Source organism: Ciconia boyciana, chromosome 4 (assembly GCF_034638445.1).
Source record: "Ciconia boyciana chromosome 4, ASM3463844v1, whole genome shotgun sequence".
Lineage (NCBI taxonomy): Eukaryota > Metazoa > Chordata > Aves > Ciconiiformes > Ciconiidae > Ciconia > Ciconia boyciana.
In genome coordinates, this window is record NC_132937.1 from 70,859,420 (window position 1) to 70,878,262 (window position 18,843).

An 18,843-nucleotide genomic window follows, 5' to 3' on the forward strand; every position below is an offset into this window, starting at 1 on the left:
AGTTAGCAGTTGGTTCCTGGTGCAAAAGCGTGGATGAGAAGGAAGATCTTACTCGAGGCACAGCAGATCTAGGTTGCCAAAGGCAGGGAGTGCAAGGGGAGAGCGCCGGGGCCGCATCGTGGCCGTGCGGGCAAGGGCTGGCGAGGCACAGCGCGGCGGGGAAAGGGCAGAGCTGGGGCAGATGCGGGCGGGCAGAGGGAGCCAGGCCCGAGGGCTCAGAGCCGAGGGCTGTATGCACACTGATGCGCGCTGCCTGAGCCCCTGGGTCTCGGCCGTGCCGAGCCCGGCCGTGCCGTGCCGTGCCGGAGGGTGCCACGCCGCGCTGAGCCCGGGGCCGTGCCGGGGCCGAGCCGTGCCATGCCGTTCCGAGCCCGGAGCCGTGCCCAGCCCGGGGCCGTGCCGGGGCCGAGCCGTGCCATGCCGTTCCGAGCCCGGAGCCGTGCCCAGCCCGGGGCCGTGCCGGGGCCGGGCAGAGCCGCGGTGCCCCGCGGGCGCGGCTCGGCTCCCACCCCCTCCGCCCTCGGGCAGCGCCGGCCCCGCCCCTCGGCGCGCGCCCAATGGGTGCGGCGGCTCATTTGCATATTTGCATATTGGCGGGGACATAAGGGCCCGGGGAGGGAACGGCGGTGGCAGACGGTTGGGTTGGCTGCCGGTGTGTTGCGGGGCTGCTGGCTGCTCACAGAGTTATTCATTGCTATCGCATTATTTTTGCGCTACAGTTGTATTTAAAAAAAACAAAACTAAAAACTTAATTTTTTATTTTATTTTTTGCACCGAAACTTTTCTGCCGCGGCAGAGCGCAGGGAGAGAGGAGGCAGGATGGGGAGGAAGGCGTTTCTGTTCGCCCTCTGCCTCTGCCTGCGCTGGGTGCCTGCTCTCGGCACGGCTCCGCCGGCCGCCGGCGGTAAGTCCCCGGCCCGGGGCGGGGGCGCGGGCGGTGCGGGGGGCGGGAAGCCCGGAGGGGGCCCGGAGCACGCCGGGGGCGGGGGTCGGGGGAGCTGCCGGGCATGCCTGTTGCCTTTGGGGGGTGTGCGCAGGGGAAGTGTCGCCGGCATGGCGGGAAAGGGGAGTTTGCAGCTTAGCTTTGCAAGGCTCTCCCGGGGTGCTGGGGGTGCTGCGGGAGCTGGGTGTCGTGGGGTGGCCTTGGAAGGCTCTGGAGAGCCGCGCTGGGGGGACCTACATCCTGTTAGGACAGGCCCGGAGCCGGTTCCCTGCCCGGAGCGCAGGCACAACCTGCCGGGCTGATGGCAGGGGCTGTGGAGGTTTGGGATGTGTTTTTTTCCCCCCGGAGCAAGGTGGCTTCCACGAGTCCCTTGCTGGAGGTGGATTGGCACAGCGGTGGCACCGCGGTAGGGTCCCTCGGCTCCCTGCGGGGCCGGGGCCCTCCGTTGTGCATGGTAGCCACCCATCCCGTGGGAGCTCTGCATCCCAACTTCTCACCGTTCTTGGTCTGAATTGTCTAAGGCAAGGCTGAGTTTCATCGGTGTCATGGTAATGTGCTTGAGTTGTAGTTAATGCCTTTAATGCAGCAGAACCCATTAGAGAAAAAGTGAACAGAGGGGTATACTTTCACTGTGTCTGTATATACATACATGATTGTTCTTACACTACACCGATTGTACCTGCATTTGTGCATAGGCACCCTACAGGCTAGAGAAAGCGGAACATGTGCGAATGTTGACTACTAGATGTTCACTAATGATGTCTCAGTCAATCACAACATGATTGCAGCTTTAATGAGCAAAGAGACTAGTTTTAGGAGACTGCTACTCCTCAAACTTATGTTAGCAGTGCCCTGTTGCAGTCTTACTTTCTTACACTGATCTCCCACACATAATGTCTATCTTTAAAAGTCCATGGCCTTAGCAGAAAATGTGGCTGTAGCTCTTAGAGCAACTGTGTGATACTAAAATGGAATAAGGAAACTGCTGCTTTTTTCACTGTGACAAGAATGCCAGTCCATTTCCAAAGAAGGCCTTGAAGAGAAGCAGACCTCGAGGTAAAAATGTGTAGAAAAAAAATCCATGCTTTTGCTAAAAATCACACTTTCCCAGGCTTAGTTAGGGTGCCTTTGTTATTTCCTTTTGTGTATGAGGAAGCTGAAGGGAAGTACTCAAAAGTAAGAGGATGGGGTGCTAGGGCACAGCCAAAGGAATGTATTCTCGCTTTGAATCCAACCTTGTGCCATCAGAGGCAATCAAAAGCAGTTTTCATTACAGTATCTGTGTCATACAGTATTTCCATTTCTGTGTACATAATGCTAGGAAATTGTTGTTTTTCAAAGATTCCCTTTTTAAAACCATAGTTCAGGTGTACTGATTCTGGCAAGTGCATTGTTATATTTAGCATCCTGTGTCTGATGCGGGCAGTTTAACTTTTGATTAATATTCCAGGTGCTGTTACTTCCTCAAAACTCACATTCTCCACCCAGCAGACCAGCGATAAACAGTTTTCTTCATCAAAATCAGTTGCCAGGTCACCTTGGGCTTCCCACGAAGGAAACTTGAAGCTGAATTCTCTTGATTAGTGTGTAAACTCATATTTGTACAGTGTCAGAATGCTTCAAGTCAGTGGGATGCTTTCAAAATTGATAGGAGTCTCTAACTGAATGGAGTTTCACAAATTGGAAGTCTAAAGTGTCATGAGGTTTAAAGAGGAAAATGAAATGACTGACTTTTCCCAGTTTCTAACCTTTTTTTTGTGCTTTCTTCTGAGTTCTGTGATAGTCTCTATACCTTGATGTACAGGACAGCTTTTTAAAATATGAAAACTGAGATTATATAAGTGGAGGTGTAAGACAAGCATCAGAAAGTTTGCAGAGTATGATAAAATGATGGAGTTTGGCAACGCAGCCTTTAGGCTGTTAGAAAAGCCAGCTCGGGTCTGAAATTGGTGGCTTAATTCTTAATTCCACTCCCTTCTCCAGTTCCCTAAATAATCCCCTTGTAGGTCACCTTGTTAGGTGTAAGCATATAGCAGTGGCCAGAAAACTTTTATTTTGTAACAGAGGCTTGTATTTGCAGCTGTGCACCTGGAAGCTCTTGCAACAGGGACCACATGCCTTTATACCTCTGCTGAACTAAGCCTGGGAAAGTGTGATTTTTAGCAAAAGCATGGATCTTTTTCTACACATTTTTACCTCGAGGTCTGCTTCTCTTCAAGGCCTTCTTTGGAAATGGACTGGCATTCTTGTCACTAAAAACTACTTCAGTGCCTCAGTATGGATGCACATAAATTTCTTTATATCTAATTTCTCTATCTGCATTATGTAAAACCTGATGCAAATTCAGGTAAACTTCTGTCCACCTTTCAGAAACAGGCTGATGACTCCCCATTTCTGGTTTTTCCTTGGCTTAATTAATTTGGGTTAAAACACATCATTAACTAACCAGTGGTGAGTGTGTACATTGACTGTCTCTGCATTTCTTTGGCTTTGTGTAAGGGTGTAAGAATGAGACCCAACCGTTTGACTAGCTCAGTTAGGACATGATTCAAGGAGACTTCTCACTTTAAATCTATGAGGAAAAGGTCTGTGACAAAGGTCTGTATGGCAAAGTTTGGTTCTGAATCATTTTTTTTAAATAGACCAAGATGCTTAATGAGGTACAAAAGTAGAAGTGGGAAATGCTGTTTTCTGAAGTGATATGGTTTGTAGCTTCTCTGCTGCAGTTTGAAAGCACGGTACACATAGATGTCAGTATGTTTGGTGAGTGTGTACATACTATTATATACTTCTGTACTGTATTTCTAAAAGTTAATCTGCAGAAGGTGGGAGATGAGGTAGTACTGCAGCATGTGTGCAGCACAACATGAGGTGCAGATAAGTTATTTAATGCTCTGAGCCATACAGAATTTGCAAAGCCAATCTCAGGCAACTTTTGAGGATAGCTTCTTAATGAGCACGTCATTTAAAAGGTCTGTAACAAACCCCACCACCCACACTTCCCTCATCCAGAGTGTATCTTGCTGCCGGGAACTGAGCATATGTGGACATTAGACAATGTGACACTTCTTGTGAGCATAAAAAATGCTAACAATACTTTCTTCTGATTTTCTGATTCCTCATAGAACATGGCTAAATGAGCAGAGTGGCCTTCTGCCATTTCCCTAACTCATGGGCTGTTGCTTTGCAGCTGCTGCTTTCCTGGTGGTGACTGCACCTCAGTGCTCCTATGTCCTTAAATCCCACCCAAAGATTTTTAGGCTGAAACACACCGATACTTGTGAAGCACGCATGAAGCGTGCTTCACACATCTTCAGTGGCAGGTGCCACTGTACTGCAGTCTTTCTAAGTTTGGTGCACTTTTCTAAGTGTACCTTTAAGTACAGTGTGCTTAGAATTGTAAATTTAATTTATTACAAGCTTATTTCCAAAAGAAATGCAGTCTGAACATATATGCAAATTCTAGCATGTGTTTGTAGTTGAAAACACACTACAAGACAGGATATCAATTTAATTTAGATTTTGGGTGATTATCAGATAAGTTTAATTCAGAAGGGAAATGATATCTAAGTATGAAAGGAAGCACTATTAACTAGTGAGCAGGTGGACTATTCTTGTTCGCCTTCCTGTGCTGGGCAGGAATACACAATGCAAGGACTTTCAATTATGTATGCCTTACAGTTGAAAACTGTTCTTGGTCTTTTCAAGGTTTTACTGATTCACTGCTGAGTGAAAAGTTATAGTTGATATTTAACCAATCAGCCTTTGGGACTTTTTTTTCTGGCTAAAAAGTAAATAGCGTAAGTCTAAAGATTTGTTTCAGAAAGGGGTTTTGTACTCTCAGTTGGTGAGAAAATGAAGTTTTGAATGTGCAAAAATGTAAGAAAGGGGCAGCTTCTCAGAGATCAGCATTTGGTTAGTTTGGCAAATTTTGCTTTCAGTAGGTAAAGTCTTATATTCACCATTATGTGAATACTTCTGCTGGTTTGGAGAAAGGTGTTTTTCATAAACTTTATCCCTTCTTTAGGAGGAAGGGGGCCCTCGGTGTAATTATCCTGGATTAGCTAGCCAGCATAGCGTAGTCAAGGTCAAAACCTAAAGCTGAGCACTGCCTCTGTTCAGTGAACAGTTCTTGTTACTTCCCTGCACATGCTTTGCTTTTGGCAGGTGAGAAGTCCTGATGAACTTGGGCAATGTTAAGCCGTTGATTGCGGATGACGGCAGTCTCTCCAAGGCTTGTACACAAGCATTTATTGCCAGCCTGTGTGCTGGTTTTATACCTCACGCAAGAGGTTAGACCCTGATTTCTTGTGGCTCTCCAAGCACAGCAGGAACCTCCCAGACTTTATGCAGCTACCTGAGGGCTGAGTGAGGTCTGGCATAAGTCAGTGCCCTGCTGAGTGCGGTAGCTTGAATGAGAAGACCAGAAAAACTAAGTTTTAGAAAAAAATAAATAGTTCATTATTTATTGCCTCTAAGTGATGCAGCACAGCTTTATGGAGACATACAAATATACCACTTATCATAGAAACTCTCGTCTGCAATGGAAGAAGGGGAGTGGGAATCTGTTTTGTGTGTCTGGCATGAGGTCCTCACCATGTCCCTTTGCATTCCCTATGGTGGCTTGGAGCCATTCATTAATGTGTGTTTAGGAGTTTGTGAAAGCTTGGTGGTCATGATGCCAGGAAACACAACACTGAGCAGGACCGAGTTGGCCTGAGTTCAGCTGCACTTGGAAAACAGGCAATCAATATTTGCTAAATGCAAGTTGCCAAAGTAGGGCCCGGTTTTCAAAAAGCGTTGGAGTTTAAGTCCACAGTTAATTACAGGGTCTGCTGGATAGAGAGGTACTTAAGTGTTGAATCAGATGTAAAAAAGAGGAGGCATTTAAGTTTCTTCCCAGACAAAGGAAGTAGTGAGCATGAAGCCTGAAGTTACTTCTTTGCCTTGGCAGGAACAAAAGGAAAACTTACGTTTTGAAGCTGGAGGGAGTTCTCTAAGAAGTGATCTTTTCAGGCCTTCACATGCTTTGTTACCACCAGTACATGATCTTCACATCTGCCTCCCCCCTGATTCTAAATAGCTTCAGGCAGAGGAAGATTTTTTTTTCTGCAGTGTTGCTTATCAGATGATCTGAAAAAATACTGCCTTCAAAAGACAGGCTTCTGCTTTGCTTAATGGGTGTCTGATCTTCTCACCTGCTGTTTTTCTCTGTTGGTAGAAAGTTAAAACTAGCATTTTTGTAATACAGTGGTGACTTTGCAGCTCTTATTTTTAATGCACTGCAGCTACTGGGTGCTATAAAGAGCCTTGTTAGGCAGTGATTATTGATAAAGTGATGTGGAAGATGCACCACCAAAATATGTAATAGTATGGTGGGAACTTGCCACTTTCCTGCGTGTACTGTCTATGACTGTCCTATGTGGTTTTCTGCACTGCTGTGGTAATTCACAGGTTTCCTGTTAATAATGTAATGGGGAAAATACTGACTCCTAGAAGGAATTCATACCTCTGACAGCTGGCCAGATTGTCACTGTTTTAGCAGGACCTTGGAGGGGGAGCAATTTTCACCCTTTGATTTCCTCTTTACATGGCTGTTGTGGCACAAAAGGGGTGCTGCAGGAAATGAAAAACACGTCCCGTTTCTTGACTGTTCCTGATACCTCTCCAATATCATACCTGTGACTTCTGAACTGTTAGTCCTAATACTCCTAAAACACTGCTGTATGTTTCCTGTGCTCTTGCATAGCAGAAGCTGAGACCAATTTCAAGGGAATTGAGAGCAAGTTTTCCTTACGGACGCCTGCAGAGCCCAATGAGGATATCTGCTACCTGGTTCCTGGGCAGGTGGACAGCCTGGCACAGTGCAACTTCAACCATACCAGTAAAACCTTTGTGGTGATCCATGGGTGGACGGTAAGAAGAAAGGGGAGGAATCTCCCCTTTTAACCACACTCCTGATAAACTGCGCTAGATACATCAGCTGAGGTGTCTATACACCAGAGATAATAAGATATCTCCTTTTTTAATTAAAAAAAACGTCAACAGGTGACAGGAATGTATGAAAGTTGGGTCCCGAAGCTGGTGGATGCTCTGTACAAGAGGGAACCCGATTCAAACGTCATTGTGGTGGACTGGCTCATTCGAGCTCAGCAGCACTACCCAGTGTCCGCTGCGTACACTAAGCTGGTGGGAAAAGATGTTGCTATGTTTATTGACTGGATGGAGGTAAGACATGTAGTCACACGTCCCACATTGTACATAATGTCCTAGGAGGCACAACAGCAATGATGCAGCTGTGTTGATCATCTCCTATTGGGTAGATGGAGTTAAGTACTGTTGCAGACAGTACTTTTGCTGGACTAGTAAAATCCCAGATTTAATGGTTATCTCTTACACAAGGAGGCCTTTTATAGTGCATTCCAGAAACTTCATCTTGTGGTCTGTGGAGCCCTGTGAGTCCACAGTATTTCTAAAGGCTCTGTGAGAGGTAGCTATGAAAGACAGGTTCCTCTATATTATACAGCAGCCAGCCTTTGGGAAACAGAAGTCTGTGCTGCCTTTGGGAAATACTTAGGAGATATAGAAACTGGTAGGGAGGGGGTGGCTGAAAATCTTTGATATAATATACAGCTCTGTGTTCTGTCCTTCATTCTGCATTTCTCTCTGCTTAGATTTTTGCCTTAAGTTAGTTAACTCAAGCGACCCAGTATGGCACAAAATTATGTTAATTGTATTTAGTGTTTCTTCTATTATTCATGGCTCAAAGAAATCCCAGTGTTTACAAAACACTTTCCCTTGTGTCTTCTGATGGCTTTTCCATTTGCCTTCAAACTTTAAACAAATTGCTTTATTCTGCAGGAGCAATTCAATTATCCTCTCAACAATGTCCACTTGCTGGGGTACAGTCTAGGTGCTCATGCTGCTGGGATTGCTGGGAGCCTGACCAAGAAGAAGGTGAACAGAATTACTGGTAAGAAAACCTGTGGTTGTAGAGTGGAGAATCCTGTCTCTTCCGTGCTGAAAAATTATGTTCCTCTGGAAAATCACCAGAATAATTGCTGCTTGTTGGCAGTACTTAGGTTATGTGTTCTTTCTTTATTGAATCAGCAGGGCTGATATTTCTGTAGTAGAACTGGAAAAGGTTCAGAAAAGAACAACAGAGGTGGTGGGTGAGAAGCCTTGATCTGCTTCTGCACAAGAAATGAGTGAGTAGGCAGGGATTCATTGGCCGTGAAAAGAGACTAGTTGGGGGGGATGTGATCAAGACTGGCCAAATCCATGGTTTGGAGAAGGTCCCAGTATCTCTTGCAGCATGAGAACTTCTGCTGGTTGTCTTCATTCAGGTGATCATCCCTTACAGCTGGTGGGAGCTGTTCAAAAAGAACAGGAGGTATCCTGCAGCAGTGGGTGTAGTGCCTGCAGAGCTCTTTGCCATAGGATGCTGTGGATGCAGGAAGTTTGTATGGGCTCCAAGGGACATGGGACAGATAATCAGAAGAGATCCACTGTGGGTTACTAAAAAGAATTAATCCTAACAGGCTCAAATAATACTCTAGGCTGAAAATAATACTGGGAGAGTTTTGGGAAGGGGAGGGAAGTATAATATGCTTGCTCAGTTCCTAGGCATGCTTAAATGTCTGCTTAGGGTGATTTTTGGAGGCTGAGAAGTGTGCTAGACAAGGCAGAGTGCATGGCCACTCTGGGGCTGGTTTAGAGCCCAGCACTTGGAGAGATGAGCCCCTAGCACTGATCTCAGTGACAAAGGAAATGCCAACATCAGCAAACGAGGCTAAGAAAATCACTCGTCTGTGGTGTCTTCGCTGCTGAGAGGGCTTGGGAGCGGCATTCAAATGGGAGCCTAGTTCCCTTCCTCTTGGCACCCTTTGCCCTTTCACCTGAGCCTGGCTGTGATCACAGATCCACAGACATGCTGGGGGGTGGGCTAGGCAGCAGTCACATCAGGAAAGACTGAGTCCTGAGATGTGGCAGATTAAAATCAGGAGGCCAAAGCACTAGTCCCTCTACCCTTCCTTTCTCTCAGCAGCAGCTTTGTTACTTTCACTGAGGCTGCCAAATCACTCAAATACCAATAGCCTTCTGTTATGCCCCTATGGTTGCCCTTGGTGCCCAGGATGACCCTTTCCTGGAAAGCAGCATCACCTTTGAGCACAGGGAGCAATGGGATGTGGTCCCTGAAGCCCTCACAGCAGGGGGAGGCAGCTCAGACTAGGTGAGGCTAACCAGTGGTGGGCAACCCAGGTGCCTGTCCCCAGCTGAGGGCTGCAGAAAAGACATGTGCCTTCAGCTCTGCCTTCAGCCATCTCTCAAGTAGTTGTCTGGATTCAAGAGATAGTACTTGTTCACTGGCAGAATAGTTCTGGGTGGTTTTGATGTCAGTGTTGCTGCAGCTTGACAGTTTACCATAACTATCTCCTTCCCCTTAGGCATGTAGACAGTGAAGCTCTCGCTTATGTTTCCCACTTGTTCCCCTAGCAGGGAGTTAGCAGCAAGACATTTTCCACGCTTCAGACACTTCAAATAGAAATTTTACAATTCCTCTGTTTCTTGACAAGAGAGGAAGACATTGAGAAAATATTTACTAGCTTGTTTCTTCCATCTACTGGAAATGCTAGAATTGTGAGGAAGTTATCTGGGCTTCTCTACATATGCTTACATACGTCTTATTTTTTAAACAGTAACAGCATTTCAAGATAGTGTATTTGATCCTCCTATATACATGAATGCTACTTAAATGATCCCACTGTAAGGTCTGCAGTGACACCAACGCCATATGCAAAATGCTGGCCCAATGTGGTAGCTGAGTTCGGCATTTGTTATCACTGTCAGTGTCTTTGGCAGACAATCTCAGTTTTTCTTTGTGGTTTGCCCCACAAAGGGCTGGATCCAGCTGGTCCTACCTTTGAGTATGCTGATGCCGTTACCCGCCTCTCCCCGGATGATGCTGACTTTGTGGATGTCCTACACACCTACACTCGAGGCTCTCCAGACCGCAGCATTGGGATCCAGAAGCCTGTCGGACACATCGATATTTATCCTAATGGTGGAGGTTTCCAGCCAGGTTGCAACTTGGGAGAAGCACTCCGTCTGATTGCTGAAAAAGGCTTTGCAGGTGAGGCTGCTTTGAAACAAACAGTATAACATCCAAAGAGAGATCTTCAATAGCCTCCAAGTTTCCTGCAAGCAAAGATCTCTGAGAGGCACAGGACTTTTAAGTGCTTTTAAAAGTCACCCTTTTAAAAGCCCAGCTCTGGCGTAGTGGATTGTGCGTGTTGACAGCATTGCTTCAGGGTTTATATCATATATGTGTATACATATTATACATTTTCTTTCTTTCAAGATATGGATCAGCTGGTGAAATGCTCTCATGAACGATCCATCCACCTCTTCATTGACTCCCTCCTCTATGAAGAAAAGCCCAGCATGGCCTACCGCTGCAACACAAAGGAAGCCTTTGAGAAGGGTCTCTGCCTGAGCTGCCGGAAGAACCGCTGCAACAATTTGGGTTACAAGGTCAACAGAGTGAGAACGAAGAGAAACACCAAAATGTACTTGAAGACCCGTGCTCAGATGCCCTATAAAGGTAGGTCCTGCTTGCTTAGCGGTGAGCAAGACTGGTACTTTTGCTCAGCTGTGTGTCAGGGTGGGTGCATGCTGCAGATGACAGTATTGCTGCTTTGGTACCTGTGGTGAGCAGGGGTGAAGCTTACCTGCAGTTTGCCATTAGGTGCAAGCTAAAGTGGAGTCTCAGAAAAACAGTGTCATCTTACTCAAGGTGTGGAGGTGGGGGGTCGAATACAAAAAGGAAGGTATTTTGTAACAAGTTTCTAAGTAGCACAATTAAGAGGATTTACTCTGTGGCCCTGTCACTTGGAAGAACTGAGTCTTCCAAATTTTTTTCAGTATTTTTCATCCAAATGAATTTGTCCTGCTGCTGGGAAAATAATCAGCAGAGTTCAGCCTGATGAGCAACTTTAAGATGTGCAACCATCAGACTTGTGCCTTTCGTAGTGTCTTTGCCAGAGGAGCACTAGTCCTCATTAAAATATCACAGCACTTCTTGATTCCCACTGCCACAGTGGTAGGTCTGAGAAGGACATTGCCAGAAAGAACTGGAAAGCTTTCAGCTAGGGAAATAGCTTCTGAGCTGGATTTTACTACTTTTTCCTCCCTAGCTTTGACTATGCCACATGATATGCTCATTGTGTGATGGACCAGCAATCACAGGGCACATTCCTGCAATGTTAGAACAGCTGCAAGACTAGTGTGGTGTTGGCATTTGGTGCTTAATCTGCAGTGTCAGTGGGTTGAATTTTTTTACCAAGGCTCCTGTATGAGGAGGGCACAGCTCACTTGTTTCAAGTCAAGGACAGCAAGTCTTACACATTTATAACAGGTTTGAAGGCGATACTGCAGACTCTGGGGTTGTTATAGGGGCAGTCAACTTAAATGTGGAGTTTAATTGCAAGAACTGCAAAGGTGTTTTTAATCATGATTCCCTTGAATCCTAATCTTTACCTCCTCACAAAAATAGCTCCCTGGATACCTGCAGGCAACTAAACTCCGCAGTTTAGTGATGTTGGCATATTCCAGCTTAGGATTTGCATGGGGGTTTTTGGGTAGTTTTGTCACCAGCAGTCTCTTTGGAGGTTGAGTTTTTTTCCTGATGGCCTTTTCTTTTGTGTTCTTCCAGTCTTTCATTACCAGGTTAAGATCCATTTCTTTGGAAAGACTAATACAACCAAGACAAACCAGCCATTCCTGATATCTCTCTATGGCACTCTAGATGAGAGTGAGAACATTGCTTTCACACTGTGAGTAGTTACAGAAACAACTGCCATGTACTGTTGAGTCTACCTAAATCTGTTAAAGCCCTGGCTGAAAAAACTAGTCCTAGCTCCAGCTACAGAAATCGTACAGGGTCCCAGAATCTGCTCTTGTCCTTGATCCAAGGGGATGCATCCACTGCTGAAGCTAATGGTCTAAGCTCTATAGGACCTGTTCTTGATAAGAGATCTAAAATATGGAAATGTGAAGTTTGACCTGTGGCTCAGCCTAATGAGAATTTTTCTGGTGTGGCAGGTTTCTTGTTTTCTTCTCTTTTTAGTATCTTTATGCCATCTTCCAGCTGTGTTAAAGCTCTTTAAAAGCAGACTGCAACCTGGAGTTAATTGTCTGATGGGTCTGAAGGCCTCAGTGCAGAAGCTGAGGGAGACATGGGATTTGTTTCCACAGCTCTGCAAATAAGCAGAAGTCTGTCCTTACATCCCCACACCTGCACTGGCAGGGAATGGGGCTGGAAAGCACCAAAGTCTGTTTTCTACTCCAGGGAACCTAAACTCTTTCTGGCTGGTGCTTGTCTGGCTTCTCTGAGAGCCACCAGCACTGGAGAAGACACCCCTTGCCTGGCGGTCCTGTCCCAGGGTTTACCAGCCTTGCTGCAGAAAGCTTTTCCTTGTGCCTGTACAAAAGCTTAAGGTGTTTTTTCCTTATTCTATCCATCCAAGCTATGCTGTCTTCTCTGAAGTACATGAAGTCCTGGTTCTGTGTTTCCCCTTAATTTTCTTTATCTGTCCAACAGTTCCCATTTTTTTGTTTCTTTTTCCTTATTCCCCTCCCCACAGGCCTGAAGTCTCCTCAAACAAGACCTTCTCCTTCCTGATCTACACAGAAGTGGACATTGGTGACCTGCTTATGCTGAAGCTGCAGTGGGAGAAAGACACCTTCTTCAGCTGGTCAGACTGGTGGACTCCCTTTACATTCGACATCCAGAGAGTCAGAGTGAAGTCAGGAGAAACTCAGAAAAAGTAACTTGTTTTGATTGTTATGAGCTATATTAGTTTTAATTGACAGTGTTTCCTGATTCCTGGTATTTAGCAGGGCGGGACAAAACATGGAAAGCAGTTACAAATGGGTGCAGCACTGATAATCAGGGCTCCAGTGGCACCAAACTGGCGTTTGTCAGCCAGGTTCAGTTGTTTGCTTCCACTGGGATCTGCAATCTGTAGTTTTACTCCCACATAATTCACTTGCATACCACTGTCTCATGTACCTCAGGTTACTTATAATATGCAGTAGAGGATCTCCATGAACCAGCATCTCTGATTGTATTTGCAGTTCCTCTCCTCCTTTCTCTTGCTGGATATTTGCACAGGCTTTCTTGCAAAGAGCATGCTTAGAAGGAGGTTTTTAGAAACCCTTCCAAAAGTGCATTTGCACAAGAAATCATTGCTTCTTTAAGCTGGAAGTTCTTAGGAGTTGGGAATACCTGAATGGTGGGAGAAAACAAACACATGACTGTTGCAGGACGTTGCTAATGCATGAATGTTAAAACAGCGAAGTCTGAACATAACTGCTTTGACCTGAATCTTTTGAAATACTCATATTCATGAGACATGAGATCTGTTAGCAGCAAATGGACCCAGAACAGAGTATGCATGTCATATGTACAGTATTGTGAATACTATGTTCCTCCTTTGAATAAACAAGGCAGTCACTTTATCAAAGAACAGTTATCAGAGCTGAACAAATATAGGGGTGGGGAAAGTACTGATAAATAGAAAAGCAACTGCTCAGGTTTGCTGGAATTGGCAACCTACTTTGTTTGCAAACATTTGAGGGAGTAAGGCTTTCTTCTAAGATCATTCACCTGACAAAAAAGTCACACAAGGACTGGTGTAAATAAAGATGCAAGAGACTTTGAGAGAGAGCTTCTGATCTCTTAGACACAAGAAGATATTATGCAAAGGACCAGCAAAAGTTATGGCTACAGTTTGAGGTCTATGCATAATGCATTTACTAGTTTTTGTTGCATGGTGTTTCTTTTGTCACAGAATTCTCTTTTAAAAAAATTTTTTTGACAGGCTTGTAAAGTAGTAGTGCCTTGTATGACAAAGTATAAAGACTGCTTCCAAGCACCAGTCCTGTTCCTGTGGTTAAAGAGATGTCTGGCTCAGTTATGTGATTGTCCAATATTTTTCCACAGGGTGGTGTTCTGTTCTCGAGATGGCACCTCGCGTCTCAGTAAGGGAGAAGAGGCAGCAATATTTGTGAAATGCTTGGAGCAGCCCGTCAACAGGAAGAGAGGAGGGTATGAGTGATCACTATTGTTTTTGGGTTGGGGGAAACTTGCGTGGTAACAGGAGGATCTAATTAAACTTCCTGATTTAGTTGACTTGTCTTCTCAAGACTTCAGAAGCATCACAACTCAGACTAACCTGAGGTTTGCTTATGGTAGCTTTGGCAGCTTAAAAACCCCTAATTTGGTTCTCTGCTAACCATCTCCTTGTGTGTTTGTTAGCATGTCTGAAAAGCAAGTACAAGTCACTGCCTCTCACATTCACACGGTGGCCAAGCATAAATGACTGTTAGAGGGTTTACAGACAAGACACTAACACAAAGAGGAAGGCATGCCTCTATCTAAAGATGCCCTACACTTACCCTTAATTGAAGAACATCCAAACATCCATACTGAGTCAGTCCAGAGCTCTCCTTCCTCACTGGCCAGCAGCAGATTTGGAGGCTGGTAGAGAAACTGAGCAGGCATACGCAGGTGCTCTTCCTGGCATACTGCTTTCTGCTGGCAACTGCCAGGTGAGTGACTTCCTGAGATTTGCATCTCTGATCTGGATCAGAGATTGAGTCTTTGTGTTTAATAGACCTTGGTGCACTTTAGTTTTTTGATCAATAATTTTTCTGACACAGAGTAAACTTTCAAATGTGGAGCCAGATTTATTTGGACTTTATCCACTGAAGTTTGAGCTGGAGAAGTGGTTATATTTGTTTTAGTGCAATTGCTGTGTGTGAAAGGTCTCATGGGGACACTTCTAGACTGAGATCTAGTTCTGCTTAAAAAGGCATGTGTGCTGACCTTCACTCCAGGGCAATGACCTGGGGAGGCCTTGAGAGCTCTGTGTGTGTCTGACGTGTAAAATAAAGCAGCAGCCAGGAAAAGCTCAAGCACATAATTTTCCTGTTAAGTAGTATTTCTTTAATATTGAGTCTCAAAAACAAGACAAAAAGGAACAAGTATCTTGTATCTTCCTGTTCACCTTATCTGTCTTTTTTTTTTTCCCCACAGTGCCAAGAAAGCCTCTAAAGAAAATTCTGCTTATGAATCTGCTTAAGTGACAAAAATGAAGATTTTCCACACTGGGGGGAGGAGAGTCTGTTCATCCCTGTGGACTGGATGTTCAGAACCAAATATATAGAAATATTTATCCACTGCTGGCTTTTTGCCTGCTATTCCTAGCTATCTTAGGAGACTTCTTGTAAGGAAGTCTCAGCATACAAAGTTACTAACCATAAAAATACATTATGCAAATAGTTAAAGAAACCCGCAAAACAACTTGCCAAAGGCTTGAGTGCTGGGAAGGAATAAGTAATTTTGCTTAATCATGGTGCCTTGTGACAAGGTTTCTTGACATCAAATCATCTATAGCAATTTTCTGGTATTGAAAAGAAGCAAAGCCCTGTACCTGGCTCTTCTTTCTTTTCAGGAGTCTTCTGAAATTGGACAGGTTTTTTCTGGCTTGGCTAACTGAATTTTCAGACAGTTCAGTGGCTAGAGTTCATTGTCTTGAAGTGTGTGTTTAGCAAATGAGTAGGTTTCTCATATGAAAAAACACTTTTGCTGTGTATATTACTAAAAGGAGTCAGGGACTGACTTAATATGGGGATGAATTTTCTAGTTTGTGGTTATGAATGTGTTTTACTGGGGGTAGATGCCAGTGCTGCTTAGCAATAGGTATGATCTGTTAAGCTATATACTTCTATGCAGCTTACCCTGGAATAAATAGCAGTTGTAGGAGAAGACAGCAATACTGGTGTCCTATGCAGACATTCAACTTTGCATCTGTGCTTTCATTCCTTGTAAATGAAACATCTAGTCTCTAACACTGTGTGAATAAGGAACTGCAAAGGAATTGAGCTACCAGAAACTGCAGGAAACAGATTTTTTTTTTCTTTTTCCCACCACTTGCTTGCATCCCGTATGCTGAAACTGTGACAGTTTCTCTGCTCTTTGACACCAAATGTCAGTCATGCAGCTGCGTGGCTGCTGTATGCAGTCTTCAGTGCAAGTGAATCCACTTGACAGGTGACAAGCATGCTCATGCTTCCCTGTACTGGAATTGAGACTGCCAGTGACCCACCTCAGTTTGTTGCTTGGCTGTGATACAGTGCTAGATCCTAGGAGCTGCTTGGTTTTCTGACATGAGGTGGAATTCAGCAAGGAGCAGTAGCTGTGACAGTTAAAAGGAGCCTGATTGTGTGATGCACAAGAAGGAATGCTCTGAAAAACACTTGAATTAGACATGCCAAAGTTGCCAAAAATAGATATATTGAAGGCATTCTGCTTCCCCTTTTTTAAGCAACACATAATTTTTCTAGTGCTCTGAAAGGTTCAATAGCCTTCTTTTTTAGCTTTCTAGAAGATAAACAAAATACTGGGGAGGCAGAAGGGCTTGAAGGTAGACACTTGGAGAAGTGTAATGTGAGCTATTGATGCTGGGTTTTGTAGTCTTTTCCTGCATGTGCAAGACAGTGTGGAGGTGGTGATTTCTCAAATATCATCCTGTCTTGAAAGCAAAACCAACATGTATGTGTTTATGTGCACATAGTTTGTTTTTTTTCCAGCTATGGCTGCTAGTATATTTGGGGATAAAAGTCTTACAGTGCAATATGTTGGAATATTAGTAACTCTGAAATTGCTCACATTGGATTTCCTAACCCTTAAACTACAGCAGAGATGTGATGAGTCACTGAGGGTGGGGTTGAGTATTGAGCCACTGCATCTGAGACCTCTAAAAATAAATATAATGATTTATTCCCTATAGACTTCACATTCTGTTGCAATTTTCTCTTAAGAGTTAAGTTCTTTGGAAATAAAGTGTCTGAGCAGGTGTGCTTTTAATACAGGATCAAATACAACCACATACAGAACTTGGATACAAAACAGTGAAGGTTCTTGTACATGAGGACACATGATTTAGCTTTGGATGTTATTTATTAGCTGTAAATAAGATATTTATGTGTGTAGTTTGTATATATTGCTAAAGTTGCTGACAGTCTCTACATTAATACAGTTGTGTGGTATTAATCCTGTATATAGCTTTCAGAGATTTTTATCAACAGCCCACTTACACTGCATTATTTCCTATGTGGTTAATACATTTTTTTAAAAAGAAAGCTCCTCTGTTTTGTACAGAATGGAAACCTATGGTTTTAATAAAATTCTCAAAATGATGCCAAAGTCACTAGTTTCCTTTTGATGAAACAATCTGCTGTATATCTTTTATGTGAAGGCCACAGCCTTTTACTTGGATTCTGGGGTGAAAAGATGGGGTAAGACTTTTTTTAAAGTGATGTGTGATTTTTTTCTTTCCCCATTTCCTTTTGGGAAATGCAAAAATCATATATCAAGAAATCACTATCCCAGCAAGTATCCCTATCACAAAAGAAGTAGCTGGTCACCTGCAGTTTGTGGTTTTCAAGTTTCATGCCCTTTTAAGAACAGCCCTTACTTCAAAAGGCTCATTTCCTCTTTTTTGGCAATGTTAGAACTATGCTTCTGCTCTTCATTGTACCAAAATGGAGATGTTCTGACCCTGTGGGTACAGGAGGCAAGCACCAATCCCTTACCACCACTACCAGTTAAGGGAGTAACTGTGGAAAAAATCACTTTGACCCACATGTGAGCACAGCTGAGCTCAAGAGTGGTTGTCACCAGAACAGTTTGCTCTGTGTGATACACAGTGCGGCTCTACCAAGGCCCTTGGAAGGGGAGCACCAGAATTAAGGAGACTTGTAGTGACATGCAGGTGGGGCACAATATTAGGAGTATTTAGAGCAGCTCTGAGTTGGCTTGGGAGACTGCTTCCAACACTTACTTGGTCAAAGAGACTGCTCTTTGACAGGAGCAGAGCTTCACTCCTTGTGAAAACGGAGGGGAGGTATGCAATGGAAAATGGATGGGCACAAAGGCAAAGGATGAATGGAGGGAGAGGGAGGAACTGGAGGGGGAGAAAAAGGGGGTAGGGAGTACCCTGGGGAGTATGAATGGGAGATGGAAGACAGGGGAGGAACCCAATCTGCAGAGAGGGAATGCATGGAAATGCCAGCAGCAGGTGTTCTAAGGCCATTCTGCTGCTTTCCCCGTGTCAGCGGCTGGGTTGGGGGACTGGAAGGACTCCTACAGTTGTACAAGACAAGGCCTGTGACCACATCTCCTAAAAGCACCATGATATTACTACTGTTTTAAAGCCACAGGAACCTCACTACAGTAAACACATTATTAGGTACAGCAGAGAAATAGTTTTTGGTGCAGGGACAAGAACCCAGGTCTCCTCTGTGAGCCTTCAGAGCCATCCCTGGTCCTGTTACTCTTGCATCTTGCTCTGCAATTCCCAGCCACAGCAGGAAAGGTGATGATCTCTGCTCACCCTGCCAACTGTCTCTGGAGAGGGCTATGGGGGAGGATAGACTGTCCCATGGCTGACCAATGGCTTGAACAGGCAGAAAGAGCTATTTGTGGCTGGAAAGAAAGGGTGAAGAAAAGGATTTCAGCCAATGTACCTGCAAGGCAAGGAAGTCCTGACTCAAGTACCTCATGCCTAGATTTTATTCCTACATGTTTCATTCTGAGAAATTTTTGGAACCAGCAATGAATGTGCTGTCTGTAGGTGTTTCCATACTCAATTAGAAGTTTGGTAGTTAGCTGATTTGACTCCCCTGCTGAGGCACCATATTCTTCATAGGTGCCTGAAATGCGGCACCTGGTTTCACATGAGGGGGCATATGCTTTATACATTAGATTGCAGGGGGCAAGAATAATAGCTTAGCATCTGAAGTCCAAGATTAGTTCCTCTATGAAAGCTGAG

At 44.6% G+C, this 18,843-nt stretch overlaps 1 protein-coding gene across 2 annotated transcripts; it reads left to right on the forward strand.

Moving 5' to 3' along the window:
* The first annotated feature begins 638 nt into the window (after positions 1-638).
* LPL (lipoprotein lipase) lies at positions 639-17,209 on the forward strand. Of its 2 annotated transcripts, none has more exons than XM_072859911.1 (10): positions 639-904; positions 6,693-6,859; positions 6,992-7,171; positions 7,805-7,916; positions 9,843-10,076; positions 10,305-10,547; positions 11,658-11,778; positions 12,589-12,771; positions 13,950-14,054; positions 15,045-17,209. In XM_072859911.1, the coding sequence occupies exons 1-10, from the start codon at positions 820-822 to the stop codon at positions 15,088-15,090; spliced, it is 1,476 nt and encodes a 491-aa protein (XP_072716012.1). In that variant the 5' UTR covers positions 639-819; the 3' UTR covers positions 15,091-17,209. The 2 variants fall into 2 exon arrangements, with proteins under 2 accessions (XP_072716012.1, XP_072716013.1); XM_072859912.1 differs by having other exon boundaries at positions 6,696-6,859.
* The last annotated feature ends 1,634 nt before the right edge of the window (positions 17,210-18,843 follow it).

Bases quoted from the DNA above. Each gene is read 5' to 3' on its own strand.
- LPL (XM_072859911.1), top strand. From the start codon at position 820: ATGGGGAGGAAGGCGTTTCTGTTCGCCCTCTGCCTCTGCCTGCGCTGG. The intron at 7,172-7,804 runs GTAAGACATGTA...TTTATTCTGCAG, and splicing joins TGTTTATTGACTGGATGGAG to GAGCAATTCAATTATCCTCT. The intron at 11,779-12,588 runs GTGAGTAGTTAC...CCCTCCCCACAG, and splicing joins GAGAACATTGCTTTCACACT to GCCTGAAGTCTCCTCAAACA.